Below are 20,283 nucleotides of genomic sequence, written 5' to 3' on the forward strand. Positions count from 1 at the left end.
TTATCACTCCTTGATTAATAATTTTGGGATATATTGCTATGTCAGGATGTTTATTATCACTCCTTGATTAATAATTTTGGGATATATTGCTATGTCAGGATGTTTATTATCACTCCTTGATTAATAATTTTGGGATATATTGCTATGTCAGGATGCATTTCTTGAATGATATGTTCCATATATCACTAACTCTTAATGAAAAAAAAAAGCCTTAACATCAGCAATAACAACAACAACAACAAAATCCACATAGAATGTATGGAAGAAGTGGTAGCAGCTGTCGTTAATGGATATTCTCACAAATTTTTCAGGAGAAAAGATTTATTATGTGGATCATGTTGATGGTAAGAAGTAAGGAAAAATTCTGTTTTGCTATTCCATGCAGAGATACTTAAAAGTGGATGCATAAAGAGATTATGAATGGTTTATATACAAAAATACTCAGCAGTGCAAGTAGTTAGCTACATTGACATCTGCAAGTAATGACAAATACTTTGCCTTAATTTTTGTTGTGATTGGGGGAACTGTTAATGGAATGGCTTTTACAGTTTTCCTTAATCTAAATAAAATTCCCGCTTTGATGAGTTTCTTGCTTGTTACTCCATTTACTCCATTCTGCTCTTAAATGTACAGTACTTTTCTGTTGTCAGGTAATGAGAAAATACTAGGAAAGATCTTCTGATTTTGCTTCATGTTCTACCCCTCTCTATTTTATTCACATTTTTGCTATCAAACACTGTGAGTCCATTAACCAGACATTAAATTCTTGTATCACTAACCTCACATGTGTTACTGTTGAATATATTTAAACTACAATGAATTCAAAGATTCTGTGGATAAAAAGCAACAATTATTTGGTGTGTATAAAATGTGATCAAACTTTGATAGGTATAAGAATCAGTCAGCCATTGCTGGTTGCAAAAGGTAATCATCCTTTGATAGGTGCAGAAAGCAGTCATTCCTTGCTGGTTGCAAAAGGTAATCATCCTTTGATAGGTGCAGAAAGCAGTCATTCCTTGCTGGTTGCAAAAGGTAATCATCCTTTGATAGGTGCAGAAAGCAGTCATTCTTTGCTGGTTGCAAAAGGTAATCATCCTTTCATAGGTGCAGAAAGCAGTCATTCTTTGCTGATTGCAGCAGGTAATCATCCTTTGATAGGTGCAGAAAGCAGTCATTCCTTGCTGGTTGCAAAAGGTAATCATCCTTTGATAGGTGCAGAAAGCAGTCATTCCTTGCTGGTTGCAAAAAGTAATCATCCTTTGATAGGTGCAGAAAGCAGTCATTCCTTGCTGGTTGCAAAAGGTAATCATCCTTTGATAGGTGCAGAAAGCAGTCATTCTTTGCTGATTGCAGCAGGTAATCATCCTTTCATAGGTGCAGAAAGCAGTCATTACTTGCTGGTTGCAAAAGGTAATCATCCTTTAATAGGTGCAGAAAGCAGTCATTCTTTGCTGGTTGCAAAAAGCAATCATCCTTTGATGATTGTAACAAGACGTCATTAATTGCTGTGTGCTAAAGGATGCCATCCATTGAAGGATCTTAAAAGTAGTCTTTCTTGGGTATGAAAAGTAGTTATCCTTTCAAGGTTGAAAAAAAGTAGTCATTGTGTGATAGGTGCAAAAGGTTGTCATCCCTTCATTCTTTGATGGATTCTCAAGTTATTCATCCCTTCATTCTTTGACTGGTGCAAAAAGAAGTTATCCCTTCATTTTTTTATGTGTGCCAAAGTACGTCATCCCTTCATTCTTTGTTGGGTGCCAAAGTACGTCATCCCTTCATTCTTTGTTGGGTGCCAAAGTATGTCATCCCTTCATTCTTTGTTGGGTGCAAAAGGAAGTCATCACTTCATTCTTTGATGAGTTCAAGGTTGGTATTATAATGTATACAAGACAAGATAAGCCAGTGGGATTTGATTTGTGTCATTGACAATGTTTACAAATGTTGAGGGGTAGACAACATAAACCAATGGGATTTGATTTGTGTCATTGACAAGGATTACATTGGTATGGAGGTAGTTAGACAACATAAGCCAATGGGATTTGATTTGTGTCATTGACAAGGATTACATTGGTATGGAGGTAGTTAGACAACATAAGCCAATGGGATTTGATTTGTGTCATTGACAAGGATTACATTGGTATGGAGGTAGTTAGACAACATAAACCAATGGGATTTGATTTGTGTCATTGACAAGGATTACATTAGTATGAAGGTAGTTAGACATCATAAGTCAATGGGATTTGATTTGTGTCATTGACAAGGATTACAAATGTCTGGGGTTAGTTAGACAACATAAGCCAATGGGATTTGTTTTGTGTCATTGACAAGGATTACATTGGTATGGAGGTAGTGAGACGACATTAGCAAATGGGATTAGATTTTTGTCATGGACAAGGCTTACAAATGTCTGGGGTAGTTAGACAGCATAAGCCAGTTGGATTAGATTTGTGTCATGGACAAGACTTATAAATTTGTGGAGGTAGTTAATACAACATATGATGATGGGATAAGATTTGTGTCATTGACAAGGCTTACAAATGTCTGGGGGTAGTTAGACAGATAAGCTAATGGGATTAGATTTCTGTTATGGACAAGACTTACAAATGTGTGGAGGTAGTTAGACAACATAAACCAGTGGGATTAGATTTGTGTCATTGACAAGGCTTACAAATGATGTATGGAGGTAGTTAGACAACATAAGCCAATGGGATTAGGCTTCATGAATCTTGGAGATAAAGTTTGTTACCTTAGAGTTAGCTATCCCTATCTTGTCCACCATATGCAGTATTGGCAAAGCATTACACAGGTTTAATATTTTGGAATACAATTTGCATGTTCTTACTAATATTGACCTACAAGGAAGAAGAGTAACATAGTAGTTAATGTGAAATAGACTAACTATTGATGAATATTTCTAACTAATATTGACCTACAAGGAAGAAGAGTAACATAGTAGTTAATGTGGAATAGACTACCTATTGATGAATATTTCTAACTAATATTGACCAACAAGGAAGAAGAGCAACATAGTAGTTAATGTGGAATAGACTAACTATTGATGAATATTTCTAACTAATATTGACCTACAAGGAAGAAGAGTAACATAGTAGTTAATGTGGAATAGACTAACCATTGATGAATATTTCTAACTAATATTGACCAACAAGGAAGAAGAGCATCATTACAGTCAATGTGGAATACCTGAAGCATAAATTTACAGCTATAATCAGTCTTCATTCTGATAGAAAACATTATGAATAAACTTTCCAAAACCTTGTTGACATAATAAAAATGATTATCATATGCGAAGATAATAAAACATTTTTATTTTTTAAATGTTGAAATGGATAAAAATTACAAATTTCATCAACGGATCATTTTCACGCTTTCTTAATTTTAAAATATTACAATACAAATTGACAGCAGCACAGTAGTGTATATTTTGCATGTTGATTTAATTCATAACTTCTGTTCTTTATTTATTTGCAAAGACACCTAAAGACCTCTAGCTATTGAGAAACTTAAAAGCCTGTGAGGTGACCTCCCTTTATTCCAAAATTGAAAGGATTTTATGTATTTGTTTTCCCCCACCCCCACCTTATTTTGTAATTACAGGTATACTTCCTAAAAAGTGAAAAAGAATTTTAATTCCAAAACTTTAAGACAATTTTGATTGGGGTACTTCCTTTTCAAGAAGGACATACTTGTTCAGATTCCTGTTTCCAGGTTTCCAATCATTCCATCCCAAGGATTAGAGTTTTGTTGCTTCAAAACAAGCTTGTACTTCCATCGTCATGCATTTCACCCTTTGGCTGGTTTCCTCACCTGTTCTGAAGCGTATTAGTGATCCTTTGTTGTGGATCAGTTTGTTGTCCATTTCATGTTTGCACTATATATATGCTATATTTGTTGTAAAAATTGTATTTAACCCTTTGATATTTATATGTGTTCAGACTGGCTTTCCTTGGATCAGAATTGTTTTCAGTTGTTTATTAACTTGCTGTATATGAAACAAAGTTATTACACTAAGAAAAAAGATAAATAGTCTTATTGTACTTATTTTTATGCTTTATGTGGTTCCAGTTCTCATTTGGTAATATTTGCTTGTGTTCCCCATTTTCTAATTATGTCTTGTGTTTATATTTTTTTAATTATGCCCTTATTTTTGGAGTCTCTTATGTGTTTTCCACCCAGTGTTCTGGCCGGTGGAGACAGATCTCCATTTCTGAATATGCATCTACAGAAACGCATATTTACACCAACAGAGAATTGACCTATTACATCGAGAACAAAAGAACTGCATCAGAAACAATCTAAGTTTTCATGACTGACAAAGATTTAATCAGACTTTTTGATCATTCCAGACAAATAATAAACTGACCATTTCTTTTCTATTTTTTGGACAGCACAATGGTCAAGAATAATTAAATCACTTGTTTATTTTCTCATGATATCTATATATGGGTTTATTCTAAATATTTTCAACTATTGCAGCATTGGAAGAATTAGGAATGTCTCCAAGAGTGGTGGATATAGGTTGTATTATTGACTGCTGTGTTAATTATCATGGTGTTTTAATTAGGTGCTCTAATATGTATGCTTTTGTTAATTAATAGATGTGTTAGTGTTGATCTAGCAGCTAAATACCAGTATAATGTTGTTCATTCCATTTTGTTGAGTTAGCTTATATAGTTGTGTATGTTAAGTACCCATCTGCAGTGTAGAGCCAGACCTCTTGTCCCATAATGCATTGTATTATACACTGTTTGCTTATAATTATAAGCAGACCAGTCTTGACCCAGACCTGTTGTCCTATAATGCATTGGCACATCATAGTCTACACTGTTTGTGAAACAAACAATATAGACTCAGACTTTTTGTCCCATAATGCATTAAAACATGGTCTGTGATGTTTGCTTGTAATTATAAACAGATCAAACAGAATAGACTCAGATCTGCTGTACCATAATGCATTGACACAATCTGTACTGTTTATTTGTAAATATAAAGATAACAAACAGTATGGATTCAGATATGTTATTCCATAACGCATTAAAACAATCTTTGATTGTTATTATAAGCACAACAATGTAGATCCAGATTTCGTTGTCCCAAATGCACTGACACCTTGTCAAACTTGTAATTATAAGCATGATAAATTAGATCCAGATCCATTGTTCCAAATGCACTGATATCTTGTCTAACTGTTTGCTTTTAATTATAAGTACAACATATGTTGTCTCAGATATACTGACACCTTGTCTAACTCTTTGAGAGAATAGATCCAGATCTATTGTTACAAATGCACTGATGCATTGTTAACTGTTTGTTTGTAATTTTAAACATGACAGAGTAGATCCAGATCTGTTGATCCAAATTTAATGACACATTGTCTAACTCTTCGACAGAGTACATCCAGGTAATGTGTTCCAAATGAACTGGCACATTGTCAGCTGTTTGTTATTATAAGCATGATGGAATAGGTCCAGGTTTGTTGTTCCAAATGCACTTGACATTATGTCTAACTGTTTGACAGAGTAGATCCAGATCTTTTGTTCCAAATGAACTGACACATTGTCAGCAGTTTGCTTTAACTAAAAGTATGAAAACAGTATAGACCCAGATCCACATGTGCTTTACACAAATGTGAACTGGCTCTAGTCTGTTAGCTGCATGTTACACAGGAGTATTCTTTGTGCAATCTACCTTATCAAAAGTTTAATTGCAGTTGACATGTTTTGCTTTGTTAATAAAACTATTTGTGTTTTTTGCCTGTTAAAAGATTTATGTTTTATGTACATAACAATACGTGTTGTTAATGAATACTTTACAAATCCAAAAGCTTTTTTTAATGTAACTTGGATATTGGTTATTTAACAAATTTTTGAGCTTAAACAATCTTTTATGTAAAAAAATTTCATATGACATCATTGGTATGGCAGTGCTTTGACCCAATGCAAAGTTTTGTATATGTCAATGTATGAATCGTTGCTCATAATATCAAAGGAGGTAATTGTATTATATAATCATATCACAGTAGGTATGTTTTTAGTGTTATCAGGCCCTGGCTAAACCAATGCAATTTTTAAAAGTTATATTAAATAACATTCATCATAGAGTGTTTCATTTATAATGTGTGGTAACTAATTATTACATTATTACTGTGATAAACCTAATATTATATTAATCTTGTGCTAAATAAAATATTATAGTCATCATATGCTAAATAAAATATTATAGTCATTGTATGCTAAATAGAATAGTATAGTCATCATATGCTAAATAAAATATTATAGTCATCATATGCTAAATAAAATATTATAGTCATCATATGCTAAATAAAATATTATAGTCATCATATGCTAAATAAAATAGTATAGTCATCATATGCTAAATAAAATATTATAGTTATCATATGCTAAATAAAATATTATAGTCATCGTATGCTAAATAAAATATTATAGTCATCATATGCTAAATAGAATATTATAGTCATCATATGCTAAATAAAATATAGTCATCATATGCTAAATAAAATATTATAGTCATCATATGCTAAATAAAATATTATAGTCATCATATGCTAAATAAAATATTATAGTCATCATATGCTAAATAAAATATTATAGTCACTGTATGCTAAATAAAATATTATAGTCATCGTATGCTAAATAGAATATTATAGTCATCATATGCTAAATAGAATATTATAGTCATATGCTAAATAAAATATAGTCATCATATGCTAAATAAAATATTATAGTCATCATATGCTAAATAAAATATTATAGTCATCATATGCTAAATAGAATAGTATAGTCATCATATGCTAAATAAAATATTATAGTCATCATATGCTAAATAAAATATTATAGTCATCATATGCTAAATAGAATAGTATAGTCATCATATGCTAAATAAAATATTATAGTCATCATATGCTAAATAAAATATTATAGTCATCATATGCTAAATAGAATAGTATAGTCATCATATGCTAAATAAAATATTATAGTCATCATATGCTAAATAAAATATTATAGTCATCATATGCTAATAGAATATTAGATTCATCATGCATTCTTCGTGTTATAACTAAATATTGCATTATTCCTGTGATAAACAGAATAATACATTAATCAGGTGCTAAATAAAATATATTATTGTATACTCCTTTTTTTTCTCCGTTAACATTACATTGTCAGAATCATGCAGTATGCCTCAAAATAGCGTAGTGTATTAGGAACTCCATTGAAAACAAACCATGTACACTCACGTATTAGCTAGACGCTTTAGGTTTTTGTTTATTAGATTTGTTTCTGCATGAACTAAAGTAGCTGCATCATCTATTTGAAAGTAGAGATGATAAAGTGAACAAAGTGGATGAGTTTAATGAGTCACAAATGAAACTTTCAAACAAGCAAATGAATAAGCATGATATTAGCAATGTCCAGAACAAACATGAGAGACACAGTATTGAAAATAGCATTCTGATTATTTAAACAGTTACATGTATTTATAAGAAATATTCATAACTTTTCGTTAATTGAATGGTTCAGACTATGACCAGTGCTCTCTGAGGTATATAAAAATAGCATAGAAAAGCATACTGAGTGCAAGGGCTATTGCATATCTATCAGAGACATACCATTTTATAAGTGAAAGTACTAAATTTGTGGAAAAAAATGCAACTTAAGGTTTTGGTAGAAAAGTAAGGACCTCAGAGCCAATAAATGTAAGCCAAAACAATGAAGAATTCTTATTCCTGCTGGATGAATTTACTGTCACACACCAGATTCTTTGCAATTTTTTGCATTAACTTTGTTGATACAATGTTTTGGATTTAGACAAGCAATAAATGACATACAGGTCATAACATACAATGAGCATGCAAGTGACCAAGCATAAACATGTCTTCTTTAGTGGTAATAAGAATGGAAAAAATAAACTTACATTTTTGCATCTTAAATTTCCTCCAAATGTACTTTTTTAGTTCTGCAAATATGAGTTACATGAGCTATGTCATGGGTTCTAAAGCTTGATTACACGTTTCAAAATTATACTGTAATTTTTTTACTACAATTCCAACTGCAATAACATTCTCCTTACTGCACTCAAGATGAAATGAACATGATATTCCATAGCATCGTTTTGATAATTAAATTTGAAAGGGTTTACATTTGTCACACATTAGGATTCCAAACATTCAATGACATAACAGAAACATGCATGCAGCTGAGTCAAGATACATCCCTCCCTGCTTAAATCACAGGCACATGTATTTTGTGTGGAGTTTACATAGCTAATAAATCCAGTCCATAGTCAGCAGAATTGAGTAGAATCAACAAAACAAACAAAATCCATTTATTCCAGACCAACTGGAAAAGCTGTTGCAATGTGCATTCATTCACAATGTGACTCTAAATTTCAATTATAAGTAGACCAAAATGACAATTCTTTTTTAAACTGATGTAGAGCACATGACTAAGTTCAAAGATCGCTGGGTGGTGCTATGTGCACATTAATGTTGCTATTGTGTTTTGATAAATGCACAGTTGTGTATCTGTTTTGGATTACAGAATAAGTTCAATTACTTTGTTTCTTGTAGTGTATATTTTTATAATTAAGTCTTTGGTAGAATAAAAAATATGAGTATATAATAAAGAGATGACTGCATTTGTATGGGAAAATATTTTCTCAGATGGATTCTGAACTCCCACAAGTTGTGCAGTATCCGTCCCAAAAAACTTTTTCATATTTTACAAATGCATTAACCTATAAATATTCATCATAGAATATTACATTCATCACATGATACATAAAATATTACATTCATCAAGAGCTAACTAAATATTACATTATTTATGTGATGAACAGAATATTACATTGATAATATAACAGACAGAATATTACATTATTTATGGGAGCCCCAAGTGGCTGAGTGGTCTAAAGTGCTCTCTGTTATGGATCACTGCCATCTCACCTCTGTCTGCATGGATTCGAGTCTCGGATTTGGCCAATGTGGGTATGTGAGAAAGCTTGACAGTAGCTTCTCGAGGGTTGGTGGTTCTTTCCAGGGATTTCCCGGGTTCTTCCTCCACCATTAATACTGGCCGCCATGTATAGCCTATCATGTGCTGGAAAATGGCGTTAAACCCTACAACAACAACAATAACATTAATTATGTAATATTACATGGATAATATAACAGACAGAATATTACAGTCATCATGTGCTAAATAAAATATTATATTAAACATAGGATAAACAGAATATTACATCCTTCATGTGATAAATAGAATATTGCACTGATACTCATTTCTAATAAAATGTATGAAACTTGTTCAAAGATTTTGTTAGAAATGAGCACTCATGAATGATCCTTTATTTATGCTAGATTCTTACAGAGAAAACAATATCAAGGGACTAAAATCATTGGCTTTAATATCCAGGTGAAATAGTAGGTAAACTTTCAGAAAGGGGAGTTATAAATGCTGTCCTTTATAAACATGTGTCCTTTGTATGCAGGTGAAATAGTAAGTAAATTGTAAAAGTGATTTATGAATGATGTCTTTATAGACAGCTGTACCATTATATGCTTGTGAAAATAAAGTAAACTCGTAAAGGGGTTTTATAATGCTCTCCTTAATGGACAAGTGTCCTTGCTATACATATGAAATAGTAATCTGTGAAATAGTAATTGATAGTAATTAATCTGTATGAAAGGAAGATTTATATAATGCTGTTCTTTATGGACATGTCTTCTTTTTATACAGGTGAAATAGTAAACTGTAGGAAAGGCAGTTATAAATGATGTAATTTATATACAGATGTTTTTAATATACAAGTGTCCACTAAGACAAATTTCTTGTAGTACAGATAGATGAAATGTTCAATTGTCACTGCCATTTCAAAGGTAAGTAGATGGGCATAGTATCCACACTTCCACAGTCGTTGACCTGCCCATTGGTCACACTTTCCCTTCAGCTTCATAACTTTAAAGCCATTTGAGATTAAGGGATAAAACTTGGCATACTTATACATCATCACTAGAAGGTATTCCGCACTGCTGTCCCGAACCTTCAAGGTCAAGATCATAGTTCAGTATTCCATCACACATTCCCTCTGCCCCATAACCTTAAAACTATTTGAGATTAAGGGATGAAATTTGTATAAGTACATGCTGATCATCACTAGAAGGTGTATATGTATAAAATTGTGGTTGCTATCTTGAAGATCAGGATCACATGTCAGTATTGTATGTTGTCCATCACATTATTCCATAATTTTAAAGCTGTTTGATATCAAGGGATTGAATTTTGTATACTTATACATTGTTGCAGTGTAATCTCCTGAGACCATTTTATAAGGCCACATTTCCAGACACCAAAATGTTTATTTTAGACATTTTGTTTGCTTCATAAGAAGCTACCCCTCTATTTTATGAGGCCATTTTTTCATTGAAGAAGGGATATAATTAAAAGAGGGGAACTAGGGCACTAGAAGGTGTGTGACATACCACATCGGGGTCCTCTTCAAGGTCAAGGTCATGGTTCAGTATTTTACATTTTCTTTGCACTTTCTCCTAGTTTTGTAAAATAGTTTAATGATTCACAATTTAGGCATGAAACCCTGTATGTTTGTACGATATTACTAAAAAGTGTGTCACTTACCATATTTGGGATCTAATCTTCTATGTCAAGGTCGCAGTTCAGTATTTTGTTTCCATAACACTTTCCCTTCTGCTGTATAACTACAAAGCCATTTGAGTTGTATGGGATGAAACTTGGTATACATGACAATGATAATTAGAAGGTGCATCACATATGTCATTGAGATCCTATCATTAAGGTCAAGGTCAAGGCTCGATATTTTATGTTTCCATCATATTTGCATTTCACTCATTACCGTCAGAGATAATTGAGATTAAGCAATTGAATTTAGTTTACATATGTGTAATCATTAGCAGCTATGTTGTGGATAACATTGGGGGTCTTATCTGCAAGGCCAGTGTCATGATGTTCCATTACACTTTCCTTTGTAGCTTATAATTTTAGAGCCATTTCAGATGAAGAGATGAACTTGATATAACTTTATATTGTAACTAAAAGAGAGTTAGTGTCACTGGTGATTAGTGTGAGTTTCAGTCATGTTTACTGTTCTCTCTAACTTAACAGATAATTAATATCAATGAATGATGATTTGTTTATACAATTATTGGAATTAGAAGATGTATTGCATCACACAGTTGAGTTCATGCCGTCAAGGTCAAGGTGAAAGCTCAGTATTCTAAGGTTTCTTTTGTTTCTAATTTATATCATAAAAGTGTTTGAGGTACACGGGTGAACCTCAGTACATTATGCTTCTTAGTTTGATGGCATTTCATGTGTCACAGTCAAGGTTTTATCTCCAAGGTCAAGGTCATACATAAAAATTTGTCCACTTTTTAGCCCTTTTAAAAAAATGCCATTTAAGATAGGACAATTAAACCGTGTTACTTTAAATGTTTATGCAGGAACTTTACATCTCTCTCTCAAAAGTTAGGTTTCATTATTTTGAATGTTTATGACTTCAGCATGGTAGGTGGTGGCACACAATTCACTCAGTTTGCGTACTTATTTTCAGAGTAAGTAGATTACAGAGTATTTTCAAGACATCATGCTCTGGCTAAATAAACATAGCAATTACATCATTATACTCATGAGCTACAATTTATTTTGATTTCAGTGTCCGGTATAATATATTTAAACTGGATAAATTTGATGGGCACAAAATTAACCCTTTCTAATGACATATTTATTAACGTTTTTGATGTGAATGTTTGATTGTTGAACCATTTTATAAATGTATGAAACAGGATTTACTTTAATGTAAACATGTACTTTGGAGTTGTATGTACATTTTTTTCTGATGGATGAACAATGTAATTATAATTATCAACATATCTGTCAATTTCTCTAACAACACTTCGAAAAAGTTATATTTTGAGCACTGCTTTTTTGGTTGGTGTTTTAGCATTTGCATGTGCACGATATGCTACATACAGTGTCCAGCGAATCATCTTTTTGATTAGATTCACAACAAAGTTAGAAAATCTGAGAACCCTTTAATTTGGATCTTTTGACATGTTTGCTTTACAGGTTACTAGTAAAAATAATAAAATCCCATGTTTGTTAGTTTTGAAATTTCACCAGGGCAAAATTATTTGGAAAGGAAAAGGACAAGAAGGTACTCTTTGTGCTTGTAAATGGCATGCACTCAAATGTGAATAGTTTGGAATCTTTCCTTCCACAGCATAATGTGCCAACTTATCTGAACTTGACAGATTTTAATGAGCATTGTAGAGACTGATCTTTCATAGCATAATTAATGTACTAACAGATCTGAACAAGACTGATTTTAAGTGAAGATTATAGAGAATGACCATCCATAGCATAATGTACCAGCAGATTTGAGCTAGACTGATTTTCACTGAAGATTTGAGCCAGACTGATTTTCACTGAAAAGTTTATTGCCTGACCTACAGCGCATTACATGATCATAGATTTAGGTTTATTCTATTTTTATTATGAAATTTAATATTGCATTTCTCTTTGTTTTTTAGTTGAGGAAAAGAAAGAGCGAGCAAGACAGTATCGGAGAAAACGGTACCTGAAGTAAGTGAATGTTGTCTGCATTTCATATCATTCATTTGCTGTATTAGGTCATACATAATACAGGGCAAACTACCATGTGGATGAAATATGCATTGGCAGATGAAGACCAGCAAACATGCCCAGTGTATCTCTTGTATCAGTAATCAGCTTTATGAAAAAGGATCAAAAGATATCTCCCTATAGGTGTCAGAATACCTTTTTACAATATCTGCTTGTTACCTGTCATTGATTATTTTTTAACTGTCTAGAAAAATTATTGTAAAGGACAATTACATGGAATACACAAAATATAAAAGCATTCAGAATGCATTATCTTTGATGACCCTCATCATGTATAACAAGTACTGGTAAGACTGTTTTGGGAATTAAAATGGCACAGCATATATGCAAAAATTGACTTTAAAAACATTTCTGTTTACAAAACCATAAATGGTGGAAACACTGGGTACTGTACTTAATTGCTGCAACCTAACTGCAGGAACATCTCAATACACTAAGCCAGGGAGGGTAATGTAAAGAGTCCTTTACCACATGCTGTGGGTAATCTAAGATTCCTGGACATACTGAAGGTAATCTAAAGATTCATAGACTGAAGGTAATATAAAGATTCCTAGAACACATACTGTGAGCAATCTAAAGATTCCTAGAGCATATACTGGAGGTAACCTAAAGTATCTTAAGACCACAGTGACATGCTGAGCAAATTGAATGCAGTTTTTAGTATTCAGAAGCTAAGATACCATTATCACTTACACATTCTCTGAATGGTAAGTTTATCAGACAGTTTCAGATGGAAATATCTTGAATTTGTTCAAAGACAATGAAACTTTTTTTTTTATATGGTAATATTACTTTCTGCTGTTGCTGTATTCAAATATTGAATGTCATAGTCTTTTAATTATTTCATGTTAACTTATAGTCTCATAATTTAATGTCTCATAATATTATTTGTCTGTACCACATTGCTTGTGCTGGTATTGTTTATTCCCCATGTTGAATTCAATGTTTGTTGTTCTATGCATATTGAAGATAGCTTTTATAGACTTTAAAATAGAAGATGGCATCAAGGGAGATTAGTTATGTACTGAGTTACCATGATAAAACAAATTATTATTATTATTATTATTATTATTATTGGAGACAGTCACTGCATTTTCTTTGCTTGAATTCTGTCAGAGACTGGTTCAAAATTAAACTTTTTTTCTTGCAAGAACTGCATTTAAACTTGACGGATCTTTCATGAAGCACTGATAAAAATTATACTATATGGCCTAATACATAACATCCTCTCTCTCTATCACCTGGCCATTTGAATGAATGATTATTCCCTGTTGAAGAAAACAGCAACTATATTGAAAGGGGGAAGAAGGGGATGTTGAATAAATGAGAATAAAGGTTAACAAGAAAACCAGGATCTGTTGGTTTATATAAAGTGACTGTTGTGGATAGTGCTATTTTATTCTTACTTTTATGTAACCATTATTTGTTAAAAAAGAGAAACATTTATAATGAGATATCAGTTTGTCTGAATTAGTCATGATATTGACTATTTTTGTGTACTGTTTTTTTTTTGCATCATAAAATAGAATTTCTCAATAAAATGTGTGGCATTGTTGTGATTAGTTCCATCTAACTGTTTATGTTAAACAATACTCTTTTTTACAGATCAAAGGATACGACTACCAAGAAATGGCTGAGTAAACATGGACTTGTTGCCAAGAAACTGACTATACTAGATGCCTTGGCACCTACTGTCATCCATCAAAAATCTAAATATGTCCCCATACTAAACAAACATATCCTGTCCAAAGTATTTGATGAGGTGGGTTATTATATTATCTTATACCTTACCAATATGACATTCTGTATATAGATCTCATAATTTATGATGTTGCAAACACATGTACAATACTGCCTCATTCAGTCACATGTGACATCATGGTTGTTGCAACACATGTACAATACTGCCTCATTCAGTCACATGTGACATCATGGTTGTTACAACACATGTACAATACTGCCTCATGCAGTCACAAGTGACATGGTTGTTACAACACATGTACAGTACTTCCTCATGTAGTCATGTTACATCATGGTTGTTACAGCACATGTACAATACACCTCATGCAGTCACAAGTGACATCATGGTTGTTAAAACACATGTACAATATTGTCTCATGCAGTCACAAGTGATATCATGGTTGTTTCAACACATGTACAATAATACCTTAGGCAGTCACAAGTGACATCATGGTTGTTACAACATGTACAATAATGCCTCAAGCAAGTGACATGATTGTTACAACACATGTACAATACTGCCTCATTCAGTCACATTACATCATGGTTATTACAATATATGTACAATACTGCCTCATGCAGTCACAAGTGACATCATGGTTGTTACTATACATGTACAATATTGCCTCAAGCAAGTGACATGATTGTTACAACATGTGTACAATACTGCCTCATTCAGTCACATTACATCATGGTTATTACAATATATGTACAATACTGCCTCATGCAGTCACAAGTGACATCATGGTTGTTACTATACATGTACAATATTGCCTCATGCACTTACAAGTGGCATCATGGTTGTTACAACACATGTACAATAATGCCTCAAGCAGTCACAAGTGACATCATGGTTGTTACAACACATGTACAATACTGACTCATGCTTTCATTAATGACATCATGGTGTCATGTAAATGGCAGGAAGGTGTAATTTATTTGGCATCCAAATACACTTTAATGTCATTTAAAAAATTTGAGGTACTATAGAATCAAAATGTTGATTTATATATGTGATATATAGACTAATACATTTTTGCTCATTTCAGATTAAATTGATTTAAGATCTTGACTACTTCAAAAATCAAGTGTATGCCACAGTTCACATAAAGAAAAATTATGCAACTTGTCTTGAACATTTCATTTGGAATGATCACCATTTAATGTCATCTATAACTCACTGTAGTTATTTTATTTGCACAAAATTTGTATGAATAAATAGTATGATAGACCAATACTTTCCAGCATCAGTCAAATACAGCAGCATTTCAATACAATACCAGAATTATTTGCCAAATTTATTGAAACTTTTTATCTTTTCTTACCCCAAAGATGGAGAAATGGTGCTTGACCTAAAGTTTTATAATCTATTTACTGCTTATAACATAATTACATTGTGTTTTATGATACAGTCATTCAAAATTTTTTTTACAGCTGTTTGCTTTTCTAATGCAATTTTTGCTCATGAAGTCTAGCTTTGAGTGCCTGAAGTAATTTTGCAACTAATAATAACAATATAATATTGTCTACTCCCATTTATCTGAGAAAGTCCAATGCACTGACAATCATCAAATAAACATGTCTATTCAAAATCCAGTGTACTGTTAATCATCAGATGAGCAAGTCTATTCAAAGTCTAATGCACAGACAGTCATCAGATGAACAAGTCATTTCAAAGTCTAATGCACAGTCATCAGATAAACATGTCTATTCAAAGTCCAATGCACTGACAATCATCAGATAAACATGTCTATTATAATAATAATGACTTTATTTGAAGAGGGTAACATAATTAGCTAAGAACTAATCTACCTTGAGGCCCTCATACAAAGGAACTTATTTATTTTAGCTGCATCTCTGAAGCCACTGGATATATTGGGTTTGTAAGAAGGAAATAGAGTGGGCATTTCAAATCTCAACTGGAATACTATTCCAGAGCAAAGTTCCAGAGTATTGGAAACTTTTTTTAAATAATTCCTTATTTGGTTTGGGAATTTTATACTGTTTGGTAGACATGGATCACAGGTGGGGAGTATTGCCAGGTTGCCTATACTAGAATAGTGATTGTAAATATTCAGGAGCACTATAATTGGATATCCTGTACATTAGTTTGGCTTTTCTCAAACTGATTTGGTCTTTAATAGGTAATATTTTTAACTTACCAGCTAAATTTTCCTTGCTTTCTTTCTGGATTGATATTAATCCAGTTGCTCTTTTTTGTTGTTGTTGTTGTTGTAGGGTTTAACGCCATTTTTCAGCACACGATAGGCTATACATGGCGGCCAGTATTAATGGTGGAGGAAGAACTCGGGAAATCCCCGGAAAGAACCACCAACCCTCGAGAAGCTACTGGCAAGCTTTCTCACATACCCACATTGGCTGAATCTGAGACTTGAACCTATGCAGACAGAGGTGAGATGGCAGTGATCCATAACAGAGAGCGCTTTAGACCACTTGGCCACTCGGGGCCCCACTCTTTTTTGAAGATGTGCCAGCTTTGCTATGTTTTTATCATTTGAATAACCCCAAACTGTATTACAGTAGTCTAAATAGGATGTATGTAACTGTTATAAAATAGTTTTCTGTGCCTTTCAGGGAGAAAATGTCTTATCCTACTGAGAAGCCATAAACTTGAATTAACTTTTTTACTGATATGTTTGATATGTTCAGTCTGTATCCAACAAGACCTCCTTCTATTCAAAGTCCAGTGCACTGACCAGCATCAGATAAGCATGTCTTTTGGATAAACTAAAGACAGAGTTCATTGTTTGCCACTTTTGCTTTGTTTACCTATTGCTAATCAAGCTTAATTAGTGAGATGTAATTATAACACTCCGTGATTACTGTATTGGGTGCGCATGTTGATCTATTCATTATCACCTGGATGTAAGATTGCTAGAACAATTTGACCATGGGTAATTAATGTTAGATAAATGAATTGATAATACATTAATTTAAAAAATTTCAGGAATCCAGTTGCAGCTGTAGGCAACTGCAGTTAGTATAATAGAGTTTCATAACCAAGACAAAAGGATTCTTACTGGACATGACACCTAAAAACACTGAAACCAAGTGGCTTAAACTAAAAAGACTCCAAATGATCACCATGAAACAAATCAAATCATTGTTGTTTAGAGCTCATAATTTTTAATAAAATTGAGAGAAAGAGAGAGAGAAGGGAAGGTAAACAGACTGCACACATTTATCCAAAAAAGGATCAGGTTCAATCAAGGCTATCTAGCTTATAGAAGAAATCCATTAAAGACCAAAATTAGTTAGGTACTTTGTTCTTTCTTTGACAAGTTTCATCAGAAGTACACATTACCCACAATAACGCTGTTTTACTCTGAAGTTGAAAGACTGTTTTTATTTCCTTCAGATGTTGCCCGTTGCCCATGTGTCAAGCAGACAGAGGAAGTACATCAAACTCATCAACCCTAATGGGATCAACTTGCAAGAATATGAATTGAAGGTTGGACAAGCAGTGGAAATATACAAAAGGTCAGCAAATTCTTCAATACTACGAATTAAAACTTTTTATCGGCATAAAATTTCAATGTTTAAGGAGAGAATACCAATACCAAGCAGTTTTTCTTTCCAGGCAAACAGACCACTTGAAATATCTGAATTTTCAGATTACTGAATCTCTGCAATGCGTTTGTTACATGAGAATGACTCAAAAGATAGCAGACCTATCCATATATTCAGCTAAATGTTCCCTGGATGTGCAGTGAGTTCTCCTGACTTGCTTGCACATAAGAACAGGGTAAATCCTGACCTGCAGGCACATAAGAACAGGATAAATTCTGACCTGCAGGTACATAAGATCAGGGTAAATCCTGACCTGCAAGCACATAAGAACAGGGTAAATCCTGACCTGCAGGCACATAAGAACAGGGTAAATTCTGACCTGCAGGTACATAAGTACAGGGTAAATCCTGACCTGCAGGTACATAAGAACAGGGTAAATCCTGACCTGCAGGCACATAAGAACAGGATAAATCCTGACCTGCAGACACATAAGAACAAGGTAATTCCTGACCTGTTTGCACATGTGTGCGTGTGTGTGTGATTTGGAATTTTAATGTAGCTTTAACAATTGTTCAGTCATATCGCTACAATGTCTGCAGTGTGGCAGTTTATAGTGATGTCTAGCACTGGGGCATCATGCCGCAGACATGTAGCATGATGCCCCTCCTAGTCACATTATCCTGACACCAGGCCAACCAGTCCTAACACTAACCTCTTAATGCTGAGCGCCAAGCAAGACAGCTGTTAGTACCATTTTTGTAAGTCTTTGGTATGACTCGGCCAGGGATCAAACCCACGACCTCCCACATCCGAAACAGATGCTCTAACCACTAGGCCACCGGAGCGGTTCTGCCACCGATATATATTTTTTGACATCTCAGCTATAATACATGTTTCAGACATATAACATAGCACTATATTTCATAATAGATATTTTAGTCAGATTTAAAAAAAAGTTTGAAATAAATATACTAAATCATCAAATTTATAAAGTACAGTGCAAATTAGCTTGGCAAAAGAAACCAAATCAATAACATACATGAATGTTATTGATGAAAATGAAATGAATTACATAGAATGCAGATAATTTTTACTGTTTCCGAACATTAGATTAGATATGTAGATTATACAGGAGTCAATTTAAATCTTGGATCCACTAGACCAAATGACTGAAACTGAAGTCGGACTTAAAATTAAAGACTTAAATATCTTCAGTCTTTGAAGGTTTTTGTTAATATATTCAGGGCCATGTATTTTACATCTTTATTAGATACAATGTACAGTAAATACCACAGTTAATTATGTTGGATTAATTACAGTTTAAACACTGTAGACTCCAATATTGTCGTTGCGTTATCCAAAGCAGAAAGAATGGGGTAAATCCTGACCTGCTGGCACAAGATGCAGAAAGAACAGGGTAAATCCTGACCTTCAGGTACATATGAACTGGATACATCCTGACCTGCTGGCACATTGTGCAGAAAGGACAGGGTAAATCCTGGCATGCTGGCACATAAGAACAGGGTGAATCCTGACCTGCAGGCACATAAGAACAGGGTAAAACCTGATCTTCAGGCACATAAGAACAGGGTAAATCCTGATCTTCAGGCACATAAGAACAGGGTAAATCCTGGCATGCTGGCACATAAGAACAGGGTAAATCCTGATCTTCAGGCACATAAGAACAGGGTAAATCCTGATCTTCAGGCACATAAGAACAGGGTAAATCCTGACTTGCTGGCACATTATGCAGCTACAGACCTGGGTCTTTACTATTTTCAGTAGATTTAAGCAAATATGATAAATTGAAAGATAATTCTGAGAAAAAAAAACAATAATTAAATTTAATAGATTGGATTGATTTATAAATGGGAAAATGTTTTATAAATAAAAAAAATAAAAAAAATTAACTAAGCTTTGAATGCATGTGACGTTTTTTTGTTGGAGTAGTGGGTGTAAATCCAAGGCTAACAACTACCATATGTACTTGCTTATAAGTTGAGTCCAACTGCAAAGTCCACAAATCCATATCTGCCATCGCATAATGCATTGGCAGATCTGGGTTTGTGCAGTTTCTTTGGAGTAATAAGTAGAACAAACACATGGACCCTGATCTGCAGGTGCATTATGCTCTGGCAGATCAGGATCTTTGTTGTTTGCAGTTGATTTGACTCATAAGTGAGTATATATGGTAGTATGTTACAGTCAGATGAATGAATCTAATTATGACTGACCCTATTAAGAAGGTAAATTTCTTGTTAAGCCTGCTACAGTACAAGGTTGATTATCCACAGAT

General features: G+C 33.3%; 1 protein-coding gene across 1 annotated transcript in view; it reads left to right on the top strand.

The window, feature by feature from the left end:
* The window catches only part of LOC149797884 (von Willebrand factor A domain-containing protein 3B-like), a 79,236-nt gene that overhangs the window by 48,026 nt on the left and 10,927 nt on the right, over window positions 1-20,283 (top strand). Inside the window, exons 18-21 of the mRNA XM_089962917.1 lie at window positions 312-344; window positions 12,605-12,656; window positions 14,322-14,478; window positions 17,836-17,957. Of these exons, the coding sequence (XP_089819043.1) occupies window positions 312-344; window positions 12,605-12,656; window positions 14,322-14,478; window positions 17,836-17,957 (364 nt within the window). The remainder of the gene's footprint in view (window positions 1-311; window positions 345-12,604; window positions 12,657-14,321; window positions 14,479-17,835; window positions 17,958-20,283) is intronic.

Source organism: Sinohyriopsis cumingii, chromosome 6 (genome assembly GCF_028554795.1).
Source record: "Sinohyriopsis cumingii isolate HCF-2022 chromosome 6, ASM2855479v2, whole genome shotgun sequence".
NCBI lineage: Eukaryota > Metazoa > Mollusca > Bivalvia > Unionida > Unionidae > Sinohyriopsis > Sinohyriopsis cumingii.